At 37.3% G+C, this 25,556-nt stretch overlaps 1 protein-coding gene across 1 annotated transcript; it reads right to left on the bottom strand.

The window, feature by feature from the left end:
* Nucleotides 3,639-8,448, bottom strand: FABP4 (fatty acid binding protein 4, adipocyte). The gene is made up of 4 exons (NM_001002817.1): nt 8,306-8,448; nt 5,505-5,677; nt 4,563-4,664; nt 3,639-4,091 (listed from the first exon to the last, which is right to left on the bottom strand). The coding sequence occupies exons 1-4, from the start codon at nt 8,376-8,378 to the stop codon at nt 4,041-4,043; spliced, it is 399 nt and encodes a 132-aa protein (NP_001002817.1). The 5' UTR covers nt 8,379-8,448; the 3' UTR covers nt 3,639-4,040.

Here is a 25,556-nt window from a genome sequence, read left to right as displayed (position 1 = left end):
TGGGTATACGCAATGCCAATGAAAAACTATGGAGCTTCAAAGTGGTCCCAGTCAGGATAAATCAGATAATTGACACAGAAGATATGTTGTGTTTCTACAGACTTGATATTATGGCAAAAATGTAGAGAAGAAGAAGTTTATTCTCGTAAATTTATATTGCCTGGATTTTCTTCTTACTCAGTATTTCCATACCACTTCAAAAATAGGAATTAAACTTGAATAGTACATTTTGAAAAATAATTCACAAATACACATACCTGGAAGTGGCACTTTGTAAGAAGTACCATTAATGTATGGAGAAGGCTTAGAAGGAGGGAGGAAGGAATTCTAGATGGGAAGAAATAGAATAATTCACACACACACCAAAAAAAAAAAAAATACAGGAATTCCTGCTTTGGTGCAACATGAATGGTGGCATCTTGGGAACCCTGGGCCACAGGTTTGATCTCTGGTGTGGCATAGAGGGTTATGGATCCAGTGTTGCCACTGCCACAGCTTGAGTCAAGACTGTGGCTCAGATCTGATGCCTGGCCCAGGAACTCCATATGCCACAGGGCAGCCCCCCAAAAATAAATAAATAAAAGAGAGAGAGAAAGAGAAACACTAAGGGGAGTTCCCAATGTGGCTCAGTGTGTTAAAACCTGACTAGTGTCCATGTTGGTGCAGGTTCAATTTCTGGCCTCACTCAGTGGGTTAGGGATCTGGCCTTGCCACAAACTATGGTGTAGATCATAGATGTGGCTCAGACCTGGCATTGCTGTGGCTGTGGCATAGACCAGTGTATGCAGCTCCTATTTGCCCCCTAGCCTGTGGACTTCCTTTTTTTTCCTTTTGGTATAAGTGAAGAAAAGAATGTAGACAGAACAAGAGCCATGATAAAACTAAAAAGTTATAGATAAGAAAATGCATGTGTAAGACACATTTACATGACATGCTAAGGAGAACTGACCTTCTGTGGATGAAATGGGAACCACCTAAAGGCTTTAATAATTAAGTGTCTAGGTCAGGTTTTCATGGTGTAAATATCATTCATCAAGTCTATATGGCTTGGAGAAGAGAGGAGAGAATAAAGACAAAGAGGGATATTTGTTAATAATTAAAGGAGAAAATGACAGTGCTATAGCAATGAGAACGAGAACCATTAAATTTTTTAAGTTAATAGATTCAACATGATTCTTTAATAAAATAAATGTTGCAGAGTGAAGAAGAAGTCATCTTCAAGGATGGTTTTCAGATTTACGAAATAGACAATTGGATAAAACATTCTGACATTCCCCGAGATGTGGAAAGTAGAATAATGAGCAAGCTTTAAGAGTGGATTGAAGGGGTCCCACTCTTGGGCATCTATCCGGACAAAGCTCTACTTAAAAGAGACACATGCACCCGCATGTTCATTGCAGCCCTATTCACAATAGCCAGGACATGGAAACAATCCAAATGTCCATCGACAGAGGATTGGATTCGGAAGAGGTGGTATATATACACAATGGAATACTACTCAGCCATAAAAAAGGATGACATCATGCCATTTGCAGCAACATGGATGGAACTAGAGAATCTCATACTGAGTGAAATGAGCCAGAAAGACAAAGACAAATACCATATGATATCACTTATAACTGGAATCTAATATCCAGCACAAATGAACATCTCCTCAGAAAAGAAAATCATGGACTTGGAGAAGAGACTTGTGGTTGCCTGATGGGAGGGGGAGGGAGTGGGAGGGATCGGGAGCTTGGGCTTATCAGACACAACCTAGAATAGATTTATAAGGAGATCCTGCTGAATAGCATTGAGAACTATGTCTAGATACTCATGTCGCAACAGAAGAAAGGGTGGGGGAAAAAACTGTAACTGCAATGTATACATCTAAGGATGACCTGACCCCCTTGCTGTACAGTGGGAAAATTAAAAAAAAAAAAAAAAAAAGAGTGGATTGAAGGGGGAAGTAACCATAAGTTTAGTGTAGAACTTGTTGAGTTGAAATTCCTGAGACAGGCACTTGGACAACTTCAACTATTTTCTTTTTACAAACTCTCCCTTCTCCTGAGATGATCTCATCATCATTTATGAATTGTTACCACTTGAATACTGAGGGATCCTAGATCTGTATCCCAGCCAGGATTGCTCTTTTGAATATCAAATTCCTACATCTATTCCTTACTACATTTATAGACTTGAACTTTGAAACTCAGGTTTCTTACCTATAATTGGGAATACTAAATCCTTCTCATAGTATTATTTTAATAGTAAATTAGGTAAAGAATGCAAAGTGCCTAGACCATAGTAAGTGCTTAATAAATACTGGTTTACCAAGATTTTCTTAATCAATCCCTACAAATATTCTCTTTTTGAGTTCTCCAATCCTTGAGTGAACCTAAAGTGGAAGTCCAACTGTCTTTTTTTTTATGAAAGGAAGAAAATTCTTATGATCAGAAATTTAATTAACCTTTTCTGTCTTCTCCATCTTAGTGTTATGCATACAGTTGGTATTCAAAAAATAATAAACTTATGGGAGTTCTCACTGTGGTGCAGTGGAAACATATCTGAATAGTATCCATGAATATATGTGTTTGATTCCTGGCCTCACTCAGTGGGTCAGGGATCCAGCATTGCTATGGCTGTGGTGTAGGCCTGCACCTGCAGCTCCAATTCGACCCCTAGTTTGGGAACTTCCATATGCTGTGGATGCGGCCATAAAAAGCAAAAAAAATAAAATAAAATAAACAATAAACAATAAACTTATTTTTAAAGGAAACATCACAAACAGAATTGTATCAGTTGCAGGACATTCTTTCTGGCTTACTATAAAATACATGTGTGTGGTTTAGAAATGTCAGTCTATGTACATGGATCTCCAGTGTTCTATAGTGGTGCTTCAAGGCTTCACAAAGTGCAGGAAAAAAACACACACAAACACAAACATAAGAATGAACACACACCCCTATCTGAGAAACCTTATTCTCATTTTTGTCTGTTTTATATCTTGGGATTCCATGGAGATTTTATTTGAATAGAAAGTTCCAGAACATATTCACTCTTACTTGAATAAAAAGTTCCACTGGTAAGAAAAAAAGAGCAATTTGGAAACCACTACAAGAACATTTGCATCATTATCCATTACAAGGCTGTCATTCCTTTTCTGGAATAAGTATTATTAGATTATTTAGACTTAACTCTCAAGGTATTCCAGGAATAGTTTAGTTTACCAATAATTTTTTATTAAAACTTGTAGCCTAGAAAACTTTTTCTACATTTCGCATTGTTACTTTACTTCTCTCTCTGTTAATATTCTAAGACAGATATACATGAAATGACAGCACTTGGGCCAGCTGACCATGAACTATTTCACACATGTAACAACTGCCTTAGGGGAATTCCTGTTGTGCCTCAGTAGGTTAAGAACCTGTGTCCATGAGGATGCAGGTTCAATCCCTGGCCTCACTCAGTGGGTTAAGGACCTGGCATTGCTGCAAGCTGCAATGTAGGTCACAGGTGCAACACAGATTCAGAGTTGCTGAGGCTGTGGTATAGGCCTGCCGCTGCAGCTCTGATTTGATCCCTAACACGGGCAACTTCCATATGCTGCCAGGACAGCCATAAAAAGAAAAACAATACAAAAACTATCTTAGGTCTCTGAGAGATAGTTACTTGATCCTAGTTATGCTAAAGAAGGACTTCACATTCAGTAATAGCACATATTTATCATTTCATACCTAAGATAATGGAAGATCCATAAACACTAATTTTTTCACCTTGGATTATTATTTAAAAAATCATATTCTACTGGAAACAAAGAAATTATACAATCTTTCTAGTCTCTTCACTGTTATAAGTAAGAAGTTATCTAACACAATGAATAAATCATTACATCGCCTTATAAATCTAAAAAGTTTTATTTAACCAACAAGCATATTGAACAAAATCAGTCTGGGGGAAAATTAGTTGCTTCCTAATTAGTGGAAAATAACAACATATGTCGGGACAATACATCCAACAGAGTGTTGTAGAGTTCGATCCAAACTTTTGTACAATTTGGCTTATGCTCTCTCATAAATTCTGGTAGCCGTGACACCTTTCATGATACATTCCTAGACACAAAAATAAAGATTGGTAAATCCTTAGGACCAAGCCACTTAGTGTGTTGTTGTTATTTACTAATTGTCTTCTCCAATGGTGGGAAGGAAACAATATTCCTCAAAAGATATTTGTCCTGGGATCCTCCCTATGCCTCATATTGTAATAAGCTAGGGAGACTGAAAGATCAAGATGTAAGTCCCACCCCCAGAGAAACTTACAATCTATATGTTGAGTGGAAACATAATTAGAAATGCACAGTACAAAATGGTTCATATTGGAAGAGGTTAGGTGGTGCTTCTGGGGGATAGTATGCCTGGGCTAAGCGTAAAAGCATAAAGGGCAATTGCCTGAGTGAAACCATAGTCTCAATAGAATAAACCTTTTGTACTACAATTGTGATTATCTGTTTCTCTGGGTGGAATATATCATTATGAGAGGACCTAGCAGTAGAATCCAGAACTAAGTAGCTTGAAGATACTCACCACCACCAACTTATCATCTACTATTTTTCTGTTTATGGTGGTTGTCTTTCCATCCCACTTCTGCACCTGTACCAGGGCGCCTCCATCTAAGGTTATGGTGCTCTGCGGGCATAATAAAAATTGATTACAATAGTGGAGAAAAATAAAATTTAAAAATAGAGCAGCTTTATTTGGAGGAATATTTAGAGGTCATTAATAATTCTAAATTATAAGAAAATATTTCAATGAGAAAAAACTAAGTACCAAAAGCAACAGCATACACAATTACACATGATATAATAGTACACAAATATGCATTTGAAAAAACACCCGTGGGAGTTCCCATCGTGGCTCAGTGGTTAATGAATCCGACTAGGAACCATGAGGTTGCAGGTTCGATCCCTGGCCCTGCTCAGTGGGTTAAGGATCAGGCATTGCCGTGAGCTGTGGTGTAGGTCGCAGAGGCGGCTCGGATCCCACTCTGCTATGGCTCTGGTGAAGGCTGGTGGCTACAGCTTGGATTCGACCACTAGCCTGGAAACCTCCATATGCCACAGGAGCGGCCCTGGAAAAGGCAAAAAGACAAAAAAACAAACAAAAAATACTGTGAAAGAACATAACATAATAATTTTATGTTGAGGTAGTAGTATTATGGGTGATTTTTTTTCCCTCTTTTCCCCCACTCTTCTATAAGCGTTTTCTACCACCGTTATGTTAATTCATTTCAAATACTGGTATGACAAAAAATAAATTACATCAGTCATTTTTTGAAATAATAAGGACAACTTCATAAAAAGAGGTAAAATTCAACAACTAAATCTTAGGCAACATGGTTCAGATCTAGAAGTCAGGGATCTTTGGTCTATGAAGGAGTGATTTTCTTCCTTTTACATGGTGGCTTCTTATAAGCAACAGTCTTTTAGGAACCAGGATTTTACTCTGCTCTAGTTCCTTATTCCTCACCTTGACTTTCCTGTCATCTGCAGTGACTTCATCAAATTCCTGGCCCAATTTGAAGGCAATCTCAGTATTTTTAAAGGTACTTTCTGATCTAATGGTGATCATATCCCCATTCACAGTGATGATCAGGTTGGGTTTGGCCATGCCAGCCACCTTCCTGGTGGCAAAGCCCACTCCTACAGTTGGGAAAAGAAAAAGATCAAGTTTACAATTTTCTCTCACATCTTTATCTAAGAAGGAATGCGTGTATGTGTGTGTGTGTGTGTGTGTGTGTGTGTGTGTGTGTGTAGATGGATGCACATGTGCATAAAAGGAGAAAGACTTCAAGAGTTCCCCTGTGGCTCAGCAGGTTAAGAATCTGGTGTTGTCACCACTGTGGCACCAGTTCAGTCCCAGGCCCAAGAGTTTCTACATATCACAGGTGAGACTAAAAAACAAAAACAAAAAAACCCCCAAAAAATGGGGGAGGGGGAGAAAGTCTCCTGAGAGTTTCTTAAATGTCTTATTTAAACATCTTCTGCAGGTAAATAAAGTAGGCTAATACTTAAAGAACACTTGAAGCATGATACGATGTAAGTCCATTCTTTAAATTTCCCCCTCAGGGTTTCAGAAACAACTTCTTAGGAGATTCATTGTTACTTTTGAACAAGAATATGTACAAAGATTCTCCTGGAACATATGTTTCAAAAGCCACTACACTCTCAATTAACTGGCCATCTCAACAATGAGGGCAACCACTTGTCACTCAGCTCATGACACACTTGGGCCACATTGACCTTGGATTCTTAGTTAACAAAAATGATCTAATCCTGAGTCAAGGAAAGAATTCTCAGTAGTATTTTGGGGGCCTGATATAGAATTACTCAATTAAAAATGAATCTGTTGGGGTATCCAAAAATCCCATTTCATGGCATTTTCTGCCAAGTCTAGTTTTCTTGGCTTTTTCCAAATTACATGCAATGAAGATTTTGATTAATTTTCCCAAAACCATTTCCAAACAATATTTCCTACATTCATTACACTTTAGAATGATAAGGTTGTTCCCAATAAATTATAGAAAATATTAATGAGGACTTAGGCATCGATTGTGAAAACTTTAAAATTTAAGAAATTACTGTTGTAGTAAGTTTAGAAATTAATCCTTTGATTCCCAATCACTTAAATGGAAAACTCTTCTATTTAAAAGAAGAGGAATGTATTTTGCATGTGTGACAGGCATGGGATGAATAATTTACAGCCCATCACAGAGAGCACTACCTTGCTGACACTGCATATGTTATACAAAATTTATGATTGTCATAAATGTGTTGGATTAAAAAAGAAAACATGTGCACAAATCTAAGTTGCTTCTTTGACTAAAGGCTACTAATAGATACCAAAGTTTAGAAATAGAAGGGTCAAGGAGGGGAATATTGTGCAGAACAAGCCATGGCAGCTCTGATTTAGCTCCTTGTCTGAAAATGGGAACAGGTAGAAAGATAATATGTTGCTTCATCAAGCCCTGGCTCTTCTACAAAATAAGACATCAAAGACAGAATGAATCAGCGTCGTGAATGGATGCAGAGTGGAGTGTGATTCCAGATGGGACGAGCTGAGAAAAATCGTACTTTCCGCTTTTTTGCTTCTGTCCTCATCTGGCTGATGAAGGCAATATCTGCTTACCATAGGCAATCAATTAAACCAGCTAATTTCAAGACATAACTTTTTGTCTTTCATTATCATTAACACTTTATCATTTTAAAACAGCATGGTCTAAAATTTATATATAAATACTAACAGTGTAAAATGTTTCTAAAAATCAGCAGTTAAATAATCTCAGATCCTGGCATATCTGTATCAGTACATGTTAATTTGTTTATTGAATTACAACTAGTTGTTATTTTAGAAAGCTTGGTCTCATTCATGCCAAAGTCCCTGATTACCCTCTTGCCTATAAACAAGAAAAACAGTAGTTACAGACAAAAAAAATACACCATAAGGTTTAGAAGAAGCTTAACTCTTGAGATTTAGGGAGTATGCCATAACCCTTAAAGATATTGTGAAAAAAAGTCCCTCCCCAGTTTTCAGCCCCTGGATACACCTTGTTCACGATGAGGGTGGCTACCAGAGTGACAGATATCTCACCTCTCCCTTGCTTTGCTTCTGTCACTATCGGGGAACACACAAACAATGTCAACAGAGTCTCAAAACCCGAAAGCCTCCATTATCAACAATACTATGCCATCTCATGTAATTTTTAGTCAAATACTTCAGATCTTTAAGGAACATATTTTCTGAAATTAAGATTTTGTTCTCCCCTTAGATAGCCACACACTTTAATAGATTGACCTTAAAACAATCAAATAATTGGTTAACATATGTTACTCAAAAAATTACATTAAGATGACAGATACAATGCTTTCAGTTTCCAGTGGAAAATACTGCATGCTAAGAAGTAAATATAGTTTTATTTCCAAGTTACTGCTTAGTTTATATGCAAAAGGAATGAAAGAACAAGAAGCAAAGAGCCAAGTAAGCCAAAGATACCCAGGTTTAGCAATCAAATAAAATCTTGTCATTTCTGCACATTATAACAATTCATTTATATCCTTTTTCATATCAGTTCACCTTTAAGAAGCATTAGTTGTGACTTTGGTCTAGAATGTTTCTAGAAACAAGTGATTCTCAGTTGTTACTTTATAGTCTCTATACAAAAAGCAGTACTTCATGTCTGGCTGGTGCTTCCAGAGTGAAAAACAGCCATAAATTACTCTTCCCCAGAGAAAAACTTGTAAATCCAGCTATCCCATAATGTATTTCCTTACCCACTTCTTTCATGTAATCATCAAAGTTTTCACTGGAGACAAGTTTCCAGGTACCTACAAATGCATCACACATTTTGTGAGCACTCTAGGATTATTCTTCAAGGTGAGAAAGAAGCCGTAACCTTCAGGAAGGTGCAATGACTCTCTTCAGTCCAGATAACTTCCTTTTAAAGATGCCCAGAACATGTGATCTTAGGAGTAACCAATTAGGAACAATATCATATCATTTCCACCATTACTAGCCTCTGCAGTTTTTCTTCTGAGTCATGTTTTTAATAGAAATTTCTCAACTTTGGTTCTCCCTGGCAACGGGTCATTGGACTTAGAGTACAACTTATTTTTAGCCGTTAAGAAAATATTTTAAACATTTTCGTTCTGACCATTTAGTGTTCGGCGCATTGAATTTCCTCCTATTATTTTCATACATATTTATCCCAGTGTGGAGTAGAGCAGGCTTATTATCATGGGGTAAATTTTGACTCCCTTTTCTGAAGTCTTTATTAAAATTACAATTGTGTGGTTCGTTAGAATTGAGGAATGTAAGAATTACCTTGAATATTAAGTTATTTGCAGAGGCTTTGGGGAACAGTTTTATCTTAAGAATTACCTGGCAATTAAAACAAAATGAGTAATGGCATTTCAAAGTAACCGAAGCTTCTCATTTCAAATATTTGGGATGGATTTAAAAAAAAAAAGAGTAAATCCAATTATCCACTGTGATCTGGACAGTAGATTTAATTAATAATGATAATTAAACCTCAATGAGAGGATGATGTTGCTTTTCACGGACCCCTTAAAAAAATAGACCCCAGTCCAAAACATACTTCCCATACTGAGAAAATTCATCCAATTCCTGAACTATATCATAAGCTCTAAATTTATCCAGAGCTCAATGGTGTTGCTTTCCTTAAAAATAATCAGAAGTGGTTTGGTCACAAGCCATCAAAATCTAATTTCTTTCTCTCACATGGTGAAGTATTCCTGAGGATGCTTTTCTAAAATAATTATGTATTTCAGCCCCCTCCCCCACTTCCTTCCCTGTACCAGAATGATGGGAGATATTCACATAAATGTACCCAAATTTCAGGAAAGAAAAAAAACAAATTAAAATATTACAGAGTGGTGAATCTCTACACCATGTATTCAACTGAGCAGTATCTGCATCAAAGAATTGATTTGTCAGTATCCTGAAATCTTCCCAGAAATATTTGAGACAGAGCCTTCTGTAAACCACAGGATTTTCTGGAGGAAAGCAAGTTGCTATGAAAAATTGATAAAGTCATGTTACAATAGTAATTTTAAGTGTTGCATATGTTAATGGCACAGTAACATATGTTTGCTCACTCAGGACTGTTGCTTAGAGATATAGACTGTGGGTGGTGTACGTTTCCCCATGGGCTTTTGTTATTATATATTCATTGAACAAGAAAATAAAAATGGGGAGTTCCCATTACGGTTCAACAGTAACAAACCTGACTAGTAACCATGAGGACTCATGTTTGATCCCTGGCCTCACTCAGTTGCTTAAGAATCCGGTGTTGCCAGGAGCCGGGGTGTAGGTCACAGACACGGCTCGGACCCCACATTGTTGTGGCTGTGGTGTAGGCCAAGCTGTGGCTCTGATTTGACCCCTAGCCTGGGAACTTCCATATGCTGCAGGAGAAGCCCTAAAAAAGCAGGGGAAAAAAGAAAAGAAAGAAAGAAAGATAGGAAAGAAAAATGATCAGTCTTCATCCAGGGATAACAATGTTCTAAACTAATAATGGCTTTTATTTTTTGTTTGCTTGGTTTTTAGCTTATGTTCTAAGACAATTGTTTTTAAAGAAGTTTTAAGTTTACAAAAAACGTGAGAGGAAGTACAGAGATATCTCATATACACCCTGCCCTGACACAAGCATAGTCTCTCCTATTATCAACATCACTCACTGGAATGGTGCATTTTTTCCTAATGATGAACCTACACCAGCACATCACAATCTCCCAAAGTCCATATTTTACTTTAGAGTTCGCTCTTGATGTTGTATTCTCTATGTATTTGGACAAAAGTATAATGACATATGTGCATCCTTATAACATCATACAGAGTATTTTTACTGCCTTAAGAATCCACTGTGCTTTGCCTGTTCATCTCTCTCCCACACTCCTGCTCTCAACCCCATCAAACCACTGCCATTTTTACTCTCTCCATAGTTCTGCTTTTTCATATAATTGGGAGCATACAGTGTGTAGTAGCCTTGTCAGATTGGCTTTTTTCACTTAGTAATATGCATTTAAGTTTCCTCCATGTTTCTTCATGGCTTAAGAGTTCATTTCGTTTTTAACACTGAAGAATATTCCATTGTCTGAAGGTACTACAGTTTATTCATATATTCAACTATTGGGGCCATTGTGGTGGTTTCCAAGGTCTAGCGATTATCAATAAATCTGCTGTAAACATCCACATGCAGGGTTTTCTGTTTGTTTGTTTGTTTGTTTGGGGGTCCTTTTGGTTTTTTTGGCCACCCCTAGGCATATGAAGTCCCTAAGCCAGGGATCAGATCCAACCCGCCATTGCAGCCTAATCTGCATCTGTAGCAACTCCAGATCCTTAACCCGTTGTATTGGGCCAGGGATTGAAGGTGCATCCCAGTGCTCCAAAGCACTGCCCATCCCATTGCACCACAGTGGGAACTTCCACATGCAGGTTTTTGGGTGGAGATAGTTTTTACTTTCTTTGGGTAAATACCAAGAAGCATGATGGGGTACGAGAATATTTAGTTCTGTAAGAAACCATCGCACTGGCTTCCAAATGGGCAGCACTATTTTACATTCCCAGTAGAAATGAATGAGTGTTCTGTTGCTTCACATCCTCAGCAGCACTTGATGTTGTCAATGTTGTAATTTTGGCCATTTTAACTGGTGCTATCTCATTGTTTCAGTTTGCATTTTCCTGATGACATAATGTGGAACATCTTTTCATATGCATATTGGCCACCTGTATATCCTCTTTGGTGAGGTGTCCATTAAAGTCCATAGACCATTTTTTCAATTATGTTGTTTCTTATTTTTTAGTTTGAAGAGCTCTTTGTACATTTTGGATAACAGTCTTCTTTCCAATGTGGTTTTTGTAAATATTTTTTCACAGTCTGTAAATAATGGTTTATTTTTCAAAATATATGCTGGTTCTTTACTTTTAATAACAAACTGCTTCAGACAGATTTTCAAATGATCATCACATTGAACATGTGTGTATTGTGAGACTGCTATTTAAACATTTTTTTAGAGATGGGCTATTCAATACTGTAGTTTCTAATCACATGTGGCTCTCAAATACTTGAGACATGCTAGTGTAACTGAGACATTAAATTTTTATTTCACTTAATTTTTTTATGCTTTCTTTTATTTTATTTTTTTTTAATTTTTTTTTAATTTTCCCACTGTACAGCAAGGGGATCAAGTTATCCTTACATGTATACATTACAATTACATTTTTTTCCCCACCCTTTGTTCTGTTGCAACATGAGTATCTAGACAAAGTTCTCAATGCTATTCAGCAGGATCTCCTTGTAAATCTATTCTTTTTTTTTTTTTTTGTCTTTGCTATTTCTTTGGGCCGCTCCTGTGGCATATGGAGGTTCCCAGGCTAGGGGTCGAATCGGAGCTGTAGCCATCAGCCTACGCCAGAGCCACAGCAACACGGGATCCGAGCCGTGTCTGCAACCTACACCACAGCTCACGGCAACGCCGGATCCTTAACCCACTGAGCAAGGGCAGGGACCAAACCCGCAACCTCATGGTTCCTAGTCGGATTCGTTAACCACTGCGCCACGACGGGAACTCCTGCAAATCTATTCTCAGTTGTGTCTGATAAGCCCAAGCTCCCGATCCCTCCCACTCCCTCCCCCTCCCATCAGGCAGCCACAAGTCTCTTCTCCAAGTCCATGATTTTCTTTTCTGAGGAGATGTTCATCTGTGCTGGATATTAGATTCCAGTTATAAGTGATATCATATGGTGTTTATCTTTGTCTTTCTGGCTCATTTCACTCAGTATGAGATTCTCTAGTTCCATCCATGTTGCTGCAAATGGCATTATGGCATTCTTTTTTATGGCTTAGTAGTATTCCATTGTGTATATATACCCCATCTTCCGAATCCAATCATCTGTCGATGGACATTTGGGTTGTTTCCATGTCCTGGCTATTGTGAATAGTGCTGCTATGAACATGCGGGTGCATGTGTCTCTTTTAAGGAGAGTTTTGTCTGGATATATGCCCAAGAGTGGGATTGCGGGGTCATATGGAAGTTCTATGTATAGATTTCTAAGGTATCTCCAAACTGTTCTCCATAGTGGCTGTACCAGTTTACATTCCCACCAACAGTGCAGGAGGGTTCCTTTTTCTCCACAGCCCCTCCAGCACTTGTTATTTGTGGACTTCTTAATGATGGCCATTCTGACTGGGGTGAGGTGGTATCTCATGGTAGTTTTGATTTGCATTTCTCTTATAATCAGTGATGTTGAGCATTTTTTCATGTTTTTGCTGGCCATCTGTATATCTTCCTTGGAGAAATGTCTATTCAGGTCTTTTGCCCATTTTTCCATTGATTGATTGGCTTTTTTGCTGTTGGGTTGTATAAGTTGCTTATATATTCTAGAGATTAAGCCCTTGTCGGTTGCATCATTTGAAACTATTTTCTCCCATTCTGTAAGTTGTCTTTTGGTTTTCTTTTTGGTTTCCTTTGCTGTGCAAAAGCTTTTCAGTTTGATGAGGTCCCATGGGTTTATTTTTGCTCTAATTTCTATTGCTTTGGGAGACTGACCTGAGAAAATATTCATGATGTTGATGTATTTCACTTAATTTTAACTAAAATTTAAGAAAGACCTTGATTAAGTTATTGCAGAACTTTTAAATAGATGTATAAGAATTTGATTATGAGTCTATCTTTTCAGCTATAAATTTTTCTCAAAAATTTTTTTATGTTTTTCTTACATTGCTTATATGTTGAAATAACAACATTTTAGAAATATTGGGTTAAATAAAATATATTACTAAAATTAATTTCACCTGTTTATTTTCTTATTTCTTAGTGTGCCTGTAAGAAAATTGTAGATTACATATGTAGCTCATGTTATGTTTCTATTGGGCAGTGCTCTTTTAGAATACCATGACACCAAGGTTCATTTGTTTATTCAGCATGAATCATATGCAATTTGCTAGCCACCAGAGATTCAATCATGGGCAAGCCACAGCAGGCTCTTGCTTGCCATCATGGAGCTTACAGTCTAGTATTGGAGAAAATAATATACAAAGATATAAGTAAATAAACCAACCTAAGTGTGTGTTTTATAGAAAACAAAGCAGAGTAATCTGAGCTAATGACCACTGGACATTGCAGTCCAAGAAGATCAGTCAAAGGAGGTGGACAACTGGTCTGACACTTGAGTAATGAGAAGACGACAGCTATGGAAAGACCAGAGAAAAGAATGTTCCAGACAAAGAGAATAACAGGAGTTTCTGGTTCCATAACTTGTTAATGAGAAGTTTACTCAAACAAGACCACCAATAGAAACGATGACAAATGTATAGATATATATTCCTGTAAACCATGACAAAAGTATAGATATATGTTCTTGGCGATCAGAATCTAAAGTCCCTTAAGGAAGGGGCTTTCATCTAGGTTTTTCACTGATGAGTATCAAGTAATCAAATATTCAATAAAATTCATAAAGGAAATCCTAGTTAGGTAGGCTAGTGAGAATTCAGCAGAATTTTCTGTAAAAATACTGCAAGAACATTTCTGCAGGCTAGTATCTTCATGTCCATATGTCAACATATTTAGTGTCTGATCATTGTTGGGTGCCTGATCAACAGCAGAGTTGAGATTTTCTAGAAACAACCACTAGCTCCTGTAATGATTGCATATTAAAAAAAAATAGTAGTAACCCCACAATGAAGGGTCTTGGCAATGAAAGAATTAAAATGTGAGAAAGTAATTGAGTTTACATGAAGGAATTTCATGTTATCAGTTATGTGGAGTAACAAAATAAGGTTAACAGAATTACTTACTTGAAGAGAGGTTGTCTTTAAGAGCAGCTCATTTTTTTGTTCCAAACATATAGGCAATCCTGCGGAGTGCTGATATTCTTTCCATGCACAAGTCCACTAAGTTATGTATCATGTAAGGTAGAGAATTCTTTCTAGACAATCGGTTGTCCAGAAATTTAAATCAGAAGCCCATACCTCATATTTTCTGTATCTGCTCTGCAGTATAACTGGGAATATGAGAAATAGTTCCTGCATAATATATCTTCATCTCAACTTCTAAGACTTTCTCTTGCTGTATAAATAAGGTAGAATGTTCCCTGACCTAATAACCATCATCTTTCACCCCAGCATCCAATGGATTGGAAGTGAGGAAAGTGGTATATGATGAAGAGGATCACACTAAAAAAAATTAATGTTATGCAACCTTGTGTTCAACACTCTTTAAGGAATATCAGTGTGTTAAGAATCCAGCTTTGTCACTGCTGTAGTGCAGGTTTGATCTCTAACCCTACCGCATGCTATGGGCATGGCCAAAGGGGGGAAAAAAAAAAGACTATTTTCCCTTTGTTTTAATGAAGAGAATTCAGACTTAACCTAGTTCCATTACATAAAGCTCCCAATGACGAATATTTTCACATTTTTTTTTCAAATTTGCTATGTCCAAGGCGCTATGCTAGGTATGGTGCAGAAATGTAATAATAAATAACACATGATTTTTGTCTTTCTTCAGTGATCCAATTTCTCATTCTAGTTACCATCCTGGGAAAAAAACATACTACAATATAAAATCTTTTTATATATTTTGCTTTTACAAGCATCTTATATGAATTATTTTTTTTTTTGCACAAGCGGTTCTTGATGCTCTCCTAAATTTTTTTTACATATTTAGCATTTTTATTAGCATACGATGTGTAAAAGATGAGTAACACTTTCATCTCATTCCCAGTCCTCCCTCTGTCCTAACCTCCCTTCTCCATCCTGAACTGTATCCCATCTCTAACTTAAAGTTTCTAGAACCTTACTCATTCACCAAATATTTGCTGGATTAATGTATTAATGAACAAAAGGAATGAGGTATGGATTTAGGGTATGAAATCATGTTTCATGCTTGTTTATGAATTTTGAACCAACAAACCTCAAATATGAGTTTTGCAAAGATATAGCGGCACTAGAAAGGGTGTATTATAAAGAGTGGAGTAGGCAGATGTAAATCTCCTTACAAGGCAATAGTTAAGAGATGGCAAGGGGCTGAGCAAAAGCAATGACAATGAGATAGTGGAAGGGTGGTGGAAGAAATTGAGAAATGCTATAGGAGGGGTATGGGAGGCTCTTTCTTCTGGAGGAGCCTGGTCTCCATAAACAAGGTACATGGGAGAAAATAACGACTGTTTAGGAAAGTAATTCCCATAGGGAAGACTATGCTTTTGTTCACAAATATTCAAATATAACATTCAAATGCACATACAAAGCCCTTTCCTCAGAGCTGTGGGAAGGGGTCTTCAGTGCACAGAGTCTTGCTTTGCTGGGAAATGTGGGAATGGGGGATGTAATCCCTAATCCTCAGTGCTGATGGGGATGGGACCGGCACTCTTTGGTTTGGGCCAACTGTCTTGCACTTTGCTCTACAATGGACAGCTTCCATGGAATGCATCCCTCTGACCTTTGCCTGTGTTTATTTCTTTTGGAGGAAATGAGGGTATTTTCTCTGAAAATTTTTAAGTTCAAGAGGAAACATACCCAATCACTGGATAATAAAGAGTAGGGACAAAGCCCTGATGAGAGGGAGTGTTTTCACAGCATGTGGGTGGTAGGGTAAGAAAGAGGTCATGCCAAGGCTCTTTTTTTTATTGAAACAAAGTTTCTATATGAATGCATATCATTACCAACATTTTGGGGTTTGTCAAGAGTTCTAAGATGAAATTCTGACAGGAAATTTAGGCAAGCATCACTTGATTCTCTCCCCCTACAAACTGCTGGGAATATCTCAGATGAAATTTGTTTTATATTTCCTAGGTCTTACATTATTTTACATAGAGGCAACATAAAGGTACCCCTATATTAGTTTGTATACCATTCATTGAACACATGTTCATAGTGATCGATCATCCAGTCTGACTTCAAAATGGTGGTTTTGGAAAGAGTGAGTAAGCCAGTAGGCTATGGGTCAGTTAAAAAAGTAGTGGTTAATTACAGGCTTGTGTTGTGGCTTCAAGCATGTTGCATAACTTCCTCACTTGCCCTCTTACTCATAAAAGGCATTCTTCATCCATAGTCTGGTAGGCGTTAAGTAGGAACCAACTAAAGAGCTAGCAAAGCACTTTCTGAATGTAGAGTGTGCCCTACTTTGTCTTTATTTGATAAAGCAAGCATCATGATGAAGAACTGACTCTAGGCAAAAATGAAAATATTAACTAGGAAAACCAGAAAGGAATGTACAAATGAATCAGAAGACGTCACCAAGAAAATGTTCAGGAGGACAGACAGAAACACACGTACACACACCCAAGTTTGTTCTCTTCTGGCTGTGAGCTCTTTGGGGGTAGGGATTATAGTTTATTCACCCTTAAATACTCAGGCTTGGCACCCTGTGTAACAGCGGTTTTAGAGCTCATTGTTGAATTAGGAGGAAATCGATTAGATTGATTTAGATCATATTAAGATATAAATGACAGATAATATCATAATATTACTAGAAGTATTTACATCTTTTAAAAAGATTCTGATTAACCCCTCAAAATTGTTTGTGACAGAATCAAGGGGAAATTTTTAGGGTTGGGGTATACCATAGAGCAGAAGAACCAGTCTGGACCCTTGAAGCTGTAGTAATTATGTCAACTGCTACTTATGCTTATAAGAATGCTTTTCAATTCACAAAGAATGACCACCACACTCTGTCTCTTCTAAACTTCTGTTCATATTCTCACTTTTGCCAGTCTCAGCCCAGCTAGATTCTATATGCTTTTTAAATTGTCCACATATTGAGTTTTAAATTAAATAAACAGAGTTACAGGCAGATAGTCAGCTATGTATTCATTGCATGTCTAATAAGTACCAGTCTTTGTGACTGATGCTCTGGCACAAGAATGAGTAAAATGAGCAGGGAAGGCATATGAGAATTTTGAGCTTCTTGAAAAGGAAGGATGTGTATCCAGAGTGATTCTGGCCAGCAGTTGGCATAGTTTTGGGTGCATAATAGGAAACATTATTTTGGAAATAATGTTTGAGAGAGAAGTAAAAAGAAGCCAGGGAGGAGGAATACAAAAGGGAGAAAAGAATAAAAAGAAGGAGAAGAGGGGTAGAGAAAGAGATTGATTGCATGCTTAGGATGAATACGTGCACAGCCTGTGGTTGTAGACAAATGAGAAGGATGTGCTGGAATGAAAAGATTAGATGGTAGCAGTTGCCACAATAGGCACTAACTGTGAGACTTGGTGCTGATACAGACTCAAAACGATTTTGTTCTGCTCATCCAAGTACGATTTTGGTTACAAGGAAACGCTAAGTATGCTTTCTGGGAGGCACTTTTGCTGTGGGACTTCCCTCCAGTGAACTCTGATCGAGTAAGAAAGCACAAATGTCAAGCATCTGTGAACTTTATTTGCCATCTGGGTGTTAACTTCCCTCTCTCACTGGGTGAAATGTACATTCCTGCACTTATTCAGGCGTTTGCCAAGATTCTCCAAATCTAGATATGATTACCCTTGCTACAAGATTCTTGATAATGATTTTTATGCTATAAAAGACACTATCATTCTTTAAAATGTCTTCACTTTGTCAAAAATTTTATTCAGTGAACACTAAGATACTTGTGACATTTTTGTGGTTGCCTTAATAATTGTGTTTGATAAAAGAAAGATCCATGAGCTCTGGAGTTAAGACATGTTGAAATCCTGTTTCCACTATTCACTAGCTTGTGACCTTTGGCCAGCCAGTTAATTTCTATGACACTCAGCTTTCTCATCTGTAAAATTGGGAAGCTATGTTTGATGATATTGTTTAAATTAGTGCTCTTAAATGTCAGATATTTTCTATGTTGCTTAGCATAACATACTTGCACATGTTGCCTAGCATACACCTAACTTGACAGGTGGCAGCTAGTACTTATAGTAGTAATAATAATAATAATAAAGAAATTCATGAAATTCAAAAGGAGTTTTCTTGATATCCATGATTCAGAACAAGAAATTTCTTTTTTCTCAAGAACATGGTACCATTAACATGATACTGTGTCAACGCTCCCTTCCTTTTGTTGGGATAAATTTTCCTCCCCAAATGGAAATATTTAATGTTTGTTTAAAAATTAATAAGTGCTTGATTATTAAAAATTCAAACATTATAGATATAGAGGAGAAAGAAATTATTCCATTCTCCAGATCACCACATTTACTGATTCAGTGAATATTCTTTCAGTCTAGACACATGCAAACACATGGAATGTGAATATGAATTTTTACTAAAGAAATTGGATATGGAATTCCCGTCGTGGCTCAGTGGTTAACGAATGCGACTAAGAACCATGAGTTTGCGGGTTCTATCCCTGGCCTCGCTCAGTGGGTCAAGGATCCAGCATTGCCATGAGCTGTGGTGTAGGTTACAGACAAGGCTCAGATCCCGTGTTGCTGTGGCTCTGGTGAAGGCTGGCAGCTACAGCTCCGATTAGATCCACAGCCTATGGGAGCAGCTCAAGAAATGGCAAAAAGACAAAAAAAAAAAAAAAGAAATTGGATAATATGCCAAGACTTTGAACACACATGCTCTTCCATAACTTTAGTCTTCACTTAGTAATATACCACAGTCATCTCTTCATGTCAATGAATATAAAGACATCTCATTTTTAAATATTGCTTCCAAGTATTCCATTTAAATATGTGCCATATTTTAACCAATACTTCCACTTTTTGTTGTTAAAAAAATTTAGTGAACAAACTGGTATATATGTATCTTTGTCTACTTACATTAATATTCCTGTAGAGTAAATGCCTACAGGTAGAGTTGAAGGACCATCGAGTATGAGCATTTTAAATGTTGATTCATATTATTGAATTGCCTCCCCCCAAAGAAGTTATGCCCTTTAAACTCCTACCAAGAATAAATGATATTATCTCTTTCTTCCCAGTGGAACTGGCTTAAAATAGGGCTTGAAATTAATGGGATTTATCATTTGGAATAGTCATGATGGGCCCAAGGTGAGTAGACAGCAGAACTCAAACTTGAGTATGAGACTAACTAACCATGATCATCAAGGGCCTGGCTTAGAAAAGGCAAACAAATTAGATGAAAAAATGAACAACATTATGGACAAACAGTGTGTATGCTCTTCTGCTTAAAAAAAAAGAAAAAGTGTAAGACATTGAAGCAACATCCCTTCAGAAGGCTTAAAGGAGATGGTTGGACCTTTTCCAGTTTGAGAGAGGTGGAGCACTCATCCTTTAAATGTATATTTTCACCTGTTTTCAGAATAATGAGGCAGGAAAATCACAGTGACTATGTTTTAGTCAGAACTATTCTTTCAAAACCAATCAGGACCTCACAAAATATAGTTTTTCCCTTTGTGATATCTGGGTGGTTGAGAATTTGCTCTTATAGTTCCCAATGAAGGTAATTTTCTTTATTAGTATGTTCAGAAAGCATGTTTGAAATATTCTATTATTCTGGGATTTTAAAAAAACTGATTTTGAGAGTTCCTGCTGTGGCACAGTGGGTTAAGAATTCAACTGCAGCCGCTCACATTGCTGCAGAAGTGCAAGTTGAACCCTGTCCCCAGCACAGTAAGTTAAAGGATCTGGAATTGCTGCAGCTGCAGCTTGGATTCAATCCCTGGCCTGAGAACTTCATATGTCAGGAATGAGGCCATAAAAAAAATTGTGATTATAATTCTCTTGGAATGCTTATTCCCTTTAATATATAGATATTAGAGATTGCCTTACACAGATTAAAGACTGTGTTGCATGAGTGGATTTATCAGTCAGAGAAATAGACTAGGAATCCCAATCAAATTAAGTGCAAATCTGCAACAAATACATGACGATAATCAAAAGTGCATTTAGAAATGCTATAAAATTTGGTTGTGATGATCATTGTACAACTATAAAAGTAATTGAGTAATAAAAAATGCTATATTAAAAAAGTGCATTTAAACAGTGTTGGAGTTCCTTTAACATAGAAACAGAGAGAAAACTCTAGTGTAAAATTTGATTTAAAATTTAGGAAAGTGCAGATCGTGTTTCCTAACATTTTGAACTCCATGCCTAAGGATGCACCTTCGGGACCACGTGCCCTTTTGTTAACCTTCCCCCATCCCCCATTGTTGTGTATACCATGAGGCTGCCTCCTGATCATTAGTACTGTAGAGAGCAAGGATTCAACCAAGAAGAATTGTTTTGCCTACACAAAGGCATCAGTCACTCTTCAAAGGCATATCAATGAATACAAATGCTGAAAACCTCCTTTGAACTAGTATTAAAAATTGCTACTAGTGTCAGATATTGGTAAATGAAAACCTCAAGGTAGCAACAGTTTCAACTCATACAAATAAAATCAACCCCTTGATTATTTCTGAGTGAATTAACCATTAGTATATGTGTGAAGAATCATGAGTTACTCTGACATGATTTGATTTTTTTTTTCAAGAATTTCTCTCATCTCTTCCCCCTGCTCCCAGAGAAATCATTTTAATATTTTGGTTGTTTTGGGAGGTTATAATTCATTTACGCATTGAAGTCTGTGCTTTTTCACATGATCATTGAAGCTTTTATTTTTAATATGTGTGTCATTGCTCTGAGATATCCCCTGGAATATACTTATGTTCCTTAGAAAGGTCCTAATTATTTATTCTTAAATCCTCAAAGAAAGTTCTGGCTTAAGGAAAACACTGAATGTGAAATACTGTTTTTCTTAAAAAAAATTTTTGCTTTGCCGTAATGTGTATGAGTTTTATAGTATATGCAAACTATTACATTTAGAATGGATAAGCAATGAGGTCCTGCTCTGTAAGCACAGGGAACTGTGTCCAATCACTTGTGATAGAACATGATAGAAGGTAAAATGAGAAAAAGAATGTGTATACATAAATGTCTGACTGGGTCACTTTGATGTACAGCAGAAATTGACAGAACATTGTAAGTCAACTATAATCAAAATTTTTTTAAAAAATTTTGCTTTGCCATAATGTGTATGAGCTTTATGAAAATGTGTTTCTTTCTCTTACCTGCTCTAGCCAAATTAATGGATCAGCATCCTTTCAGCAATATTAACAGGAAAGACCATGTACTCATGCATTCCCAGGGATGCCAAAAAGTTTCCCTTCATCCAAATTTCTTCGGGATTTTGATTCCTAACTGCCCTTAAACTTGGAAGCAACTATTCCAGCTCTTGCTCTTTTCCCTAGTTATCTTGCCAAATTCCACAAATGTCATTCTTGCTTCCTTTCGAATCACGCCCAGGGACATTGTCCTCACTTTTTTTCTGGATGGCTTTTTACCCCTTGTCCTTTGACACACTTCTAAGTTTCTCAGGGCTACAGAACATGGACTATTTTTAATCAATGACACATTCTCAGTTCCCAATATTCATGTTTTTTTTAAATTATGAGACATATATTGTCTTTATTCAAAAACAACATTCTATTTTTAAAAATCACAGAAGAGTAGTCCAAAGTGCAACCTAACTATTTCATAGATGCAAAAATATCTGGAACATAAGATCTTAGTGAACATAGATCCTCAAAAGTACATTATTCCTTCTAATTGGTGGATACTTGCCTAATAACATTATCTGGAACTGCAAATGAAAAAAGAAAAACTAAATATATAAAAGAAGGCATATAATAATTTTACACCTAATGTATAGGCTCTACTTTTTAATGTTTTAAAGTTAATTTTTACAAAAAAATCCTTTTACCCTTTATGGAATATAAGATATTCTTTAAAATTTTAAGATAGTCCATTCTTAAAATTTTTACTGCTCTTAACTTTCCTCCTAGATTCCTATAATTACTACTATTTTACAATAGGATCAAGAAAATAATTAGAAAATCATAGAATTATGCTGCTGTCGCTGAATTGGAGTGAATTCTATTTATTTTACAGTTAAGAAAATAGATCCCCAATATGTTGTATGGCTTGTCCTAATTCACACAGACAAAAATTCAATGAGCATCACAATGGATTTCTTTTAGTTTTATATGTATGCTCTTTTCCATACTGAAATTTTATTTTCCCAGTGTTATTCTATTTACACTAAATTTTAGTCCAATGTACATCATGCTAGAAGTTATAATAATCTGTATTGAACACATCGAGGAATCTCCTTAGGTTTTCTTGATGGTCTTGTCTCTTGAATCCTCTGCCCGAGCTTCCGCAGCAACCAGGACAGTAGAACATAAAAAAACACCTCATTCCTAGGATTGTGGATCTTGGTGTAGGCCTTAAAGGCTTTAAGAATGCAAGGATTAGGGTCTCCATCATATCTCTATGCAATTTACCTATGTGTCTAGCTCCTGGAAAAACTAGATACTTCTTGGCTGTTGATTATGGACTGCCATCTACCTAAGCAGATGCCATCTCCAAACAAAGCTGATGTGCCATCTGGGATATTTTTACTGCATCAGCCAAGCACATTCAGAGATTTAGGTGAGCAGGCACTGTCAGGTGGGGCTTCCAGGCAGGTAGCAGGATCACAATGGCAGGGCATTGCTTGGGACTCAACCAGGAGGCTGATTAACAATAACAAGACCCAGGAGTTCCCATCGTGGTGCAGAGGAAACAAATCTGACTAGGAACCATGAGGTTGCGGGTTCAATCCCTGGCCTTGCTCAGTGGGTTAAGGATCCAGTGTTGCCATGAGCTATGGTGTAGGTCACGGACATGGCTGGGATCTGGTGTTGCTGTGGCTCTGGCGTAGGCCGGCGGCCACAGCTCCGATTGGAACCTCCATATGCCGTGGGTGTGCCCCTAAAAATACAAAAAAAAACAAACAAAACAAAACAAAACAAAAAAATAATAACAAGACCCAGCCACTGGAGTAAGTTCATCAAAGCAGTCTAAGAGTAGGCACTGGGTCCCAGAAACAAGGAGGAAGCCCAGTTTCTAGAATCTAGACACTGATGCTCTGGATCCTGGGCTGGGAGATTAGTGGCTAAGACAATGCTGTCTCCCAGTGAGGACCAAGATGGGGCGTGTGCTTTCTGAAGACAGAAAAGTTGAAACTCCAGGAAAGAATGAAGTGATCTCAACCACAAGGAGCAGTATGAGTGACCAAGGCCCAAACAGGTCATCATAACTATGCACAATTCCCACCCTCCCTCCCCTGATTGAGTTTGAAGACGATTTTTTTTTTCTGTGTATTTATTTCTTTACCTATGTATTTTCTTTTAATATCTATCTTCTACCAGCTGCTAGTATTAGTTTTATTAATGTTAATAATCATAACATGAAAACATGGTTAAGTCTGTTAGAGAGATTAGACTTTAAAATACATAAATGTAATATAGAGTAATAGGTGCCTGGGTTCAGGTAGGTACGGATTCAGACAGAATAATAATTTTACTTGGAAAGGTCACAAAAGCCTTGACAGGTTGAACCATGTTCTAGCTTAAGGTTGAAAGTTGAAGAGTCCACCAAATAGTCACGAGAAGTATATTGCAGGTAAAGGAGTTTCTTCATACTTTGTTAATCAAGATGGAATGAGAGGGTAGAAATATACAAAGGGGCTACGTGACAAATAGCATTAGATCCTTTGCAGAAGAGTCTGGATTTTAAGCTACAGAGATTTGAAGATTTTTAAGCCACTGAGAAACACAGTTTATCTTTTACAAAATTCACTCTGGCAATACTATGGGAGTTGAGACTGGAATCAAATTGGAAAGGGGAGACAGGCAAGCCAGGGGGACCCCAGAAGGAAGAAGACTAGTGAGGAATTGTTAAAATAAATCAGGAGGTAGGGGATGAGAATCTGTTTTAGCCTGTGCTCTTTTAATAATTTATTTTATTGACCTATAGTGGGTTTACAGTGTTGGGTTAATTTCTGCTGTATATCAAAGTATCTTTTTCATGTTCTTTTCCATTATGGTTTATTACAGGATATTGAGGATTATTCTTTGTGCTATATATACAGTGAGACCTTGTTGTTTATCCATTCTATATATAATAGCTTGCATCTGCTAATCCCAAACTCCCAATCCATTCTTTCCCCTTGTCAACCTCAAGTCAGGTATCTTTGAATTTGTTTCTGTTTTGTAAATAAGTTAGTTTGTGTCATATTTTAGATCCCACATATGTGATATCATAGGGTATTTGTCTTCCTCTTTCTAATTTGCTTCACTTACCATAATAATCTTTAAGTCCACCCGTGTTGTTGCAAAAGGCATTATTACTTTTTTTTTTTTTTGGCTCATATTCCATCGTATATACTACATCTTCTTCATCCATTCATCTGTTGATGGACATTTAGGCTGTTTCCATGTCTTGGCTCTTATAAATAGTGCTGTAATGAACACAGGGGTGCATGTACATTTTGAATTATAGTTTTGTCCGGATATATACCTAGGAGTGGGATTGCTGGATCATATGGTATCTCTGTTTTTTGTTTTTTAAAGAACCTCCCTATTGTTTTCCATAGTTAGCCTGTGGTTTTTTACCTGGGATTCTCTGATCTTAATCCTGAGGAAGATACCTCTGGAATCCCTGCACTGTCCCTGACAGTCAGCCCCTCCACCCTCACACTCTCTGGCACTGATGCTGTCCATGCACAGGTTGATATGATGTTTGGAAGACTTCTGGAACTGAACCTAGATGGGCAACCACTGAGTCTCTCAAATCTTTGCCCTTCTGCTTCTTTTTTGGTAAACCTTGAATGGAGCAGTGTTTCTTTTCTTTTCTTTTCTTTCTTTCTTTCTTTTTTTTTTTTTTCTTTTTAGGGCTGAACCTGAGGCATGTGGAAGTCCCCAGGTTAGGGGTCAAATAGGAACTGCAGCTGCCAGCCTACACCACCACCACAGCAATGCAGGATCCAAGCCATGTTCTCAACCTACACCACAGCTCACAACAATGCCATATCCTTAACCCACTGAGCAGGGCCCAGGATCGAACCCAAATCCCTCACAGATACTAGTCGGATTCCTTTCTGTTGCACAGCAGTGGGAACTCCTGAGTAGCATTTCTTAAAGTGAAATACACTGACCACCTGTTACAGAAATCCGTGGGGAGCTTATTAAAATGGCTATTTCTAGT

This window comes from Sus scrofa, chromosome 4 (genome assembly GCF_000003025.6).
Source record: "Sus scrofa isolate TJ Tabasco breed Duroc chromosome 4, Sscrofa11.1, whole genome shotgun sequence".
Classification (NCBI taxonomy): Eukaryota; Metazoa; Chordata; class Mammalia; order Artiodactyla; family Suidae; genus Sus; species Sus scrofa.
Note: the sequence above shows the minus strand (reverse complement) of the source record. Positions and strands in the feature narration are given on the sequence as shown.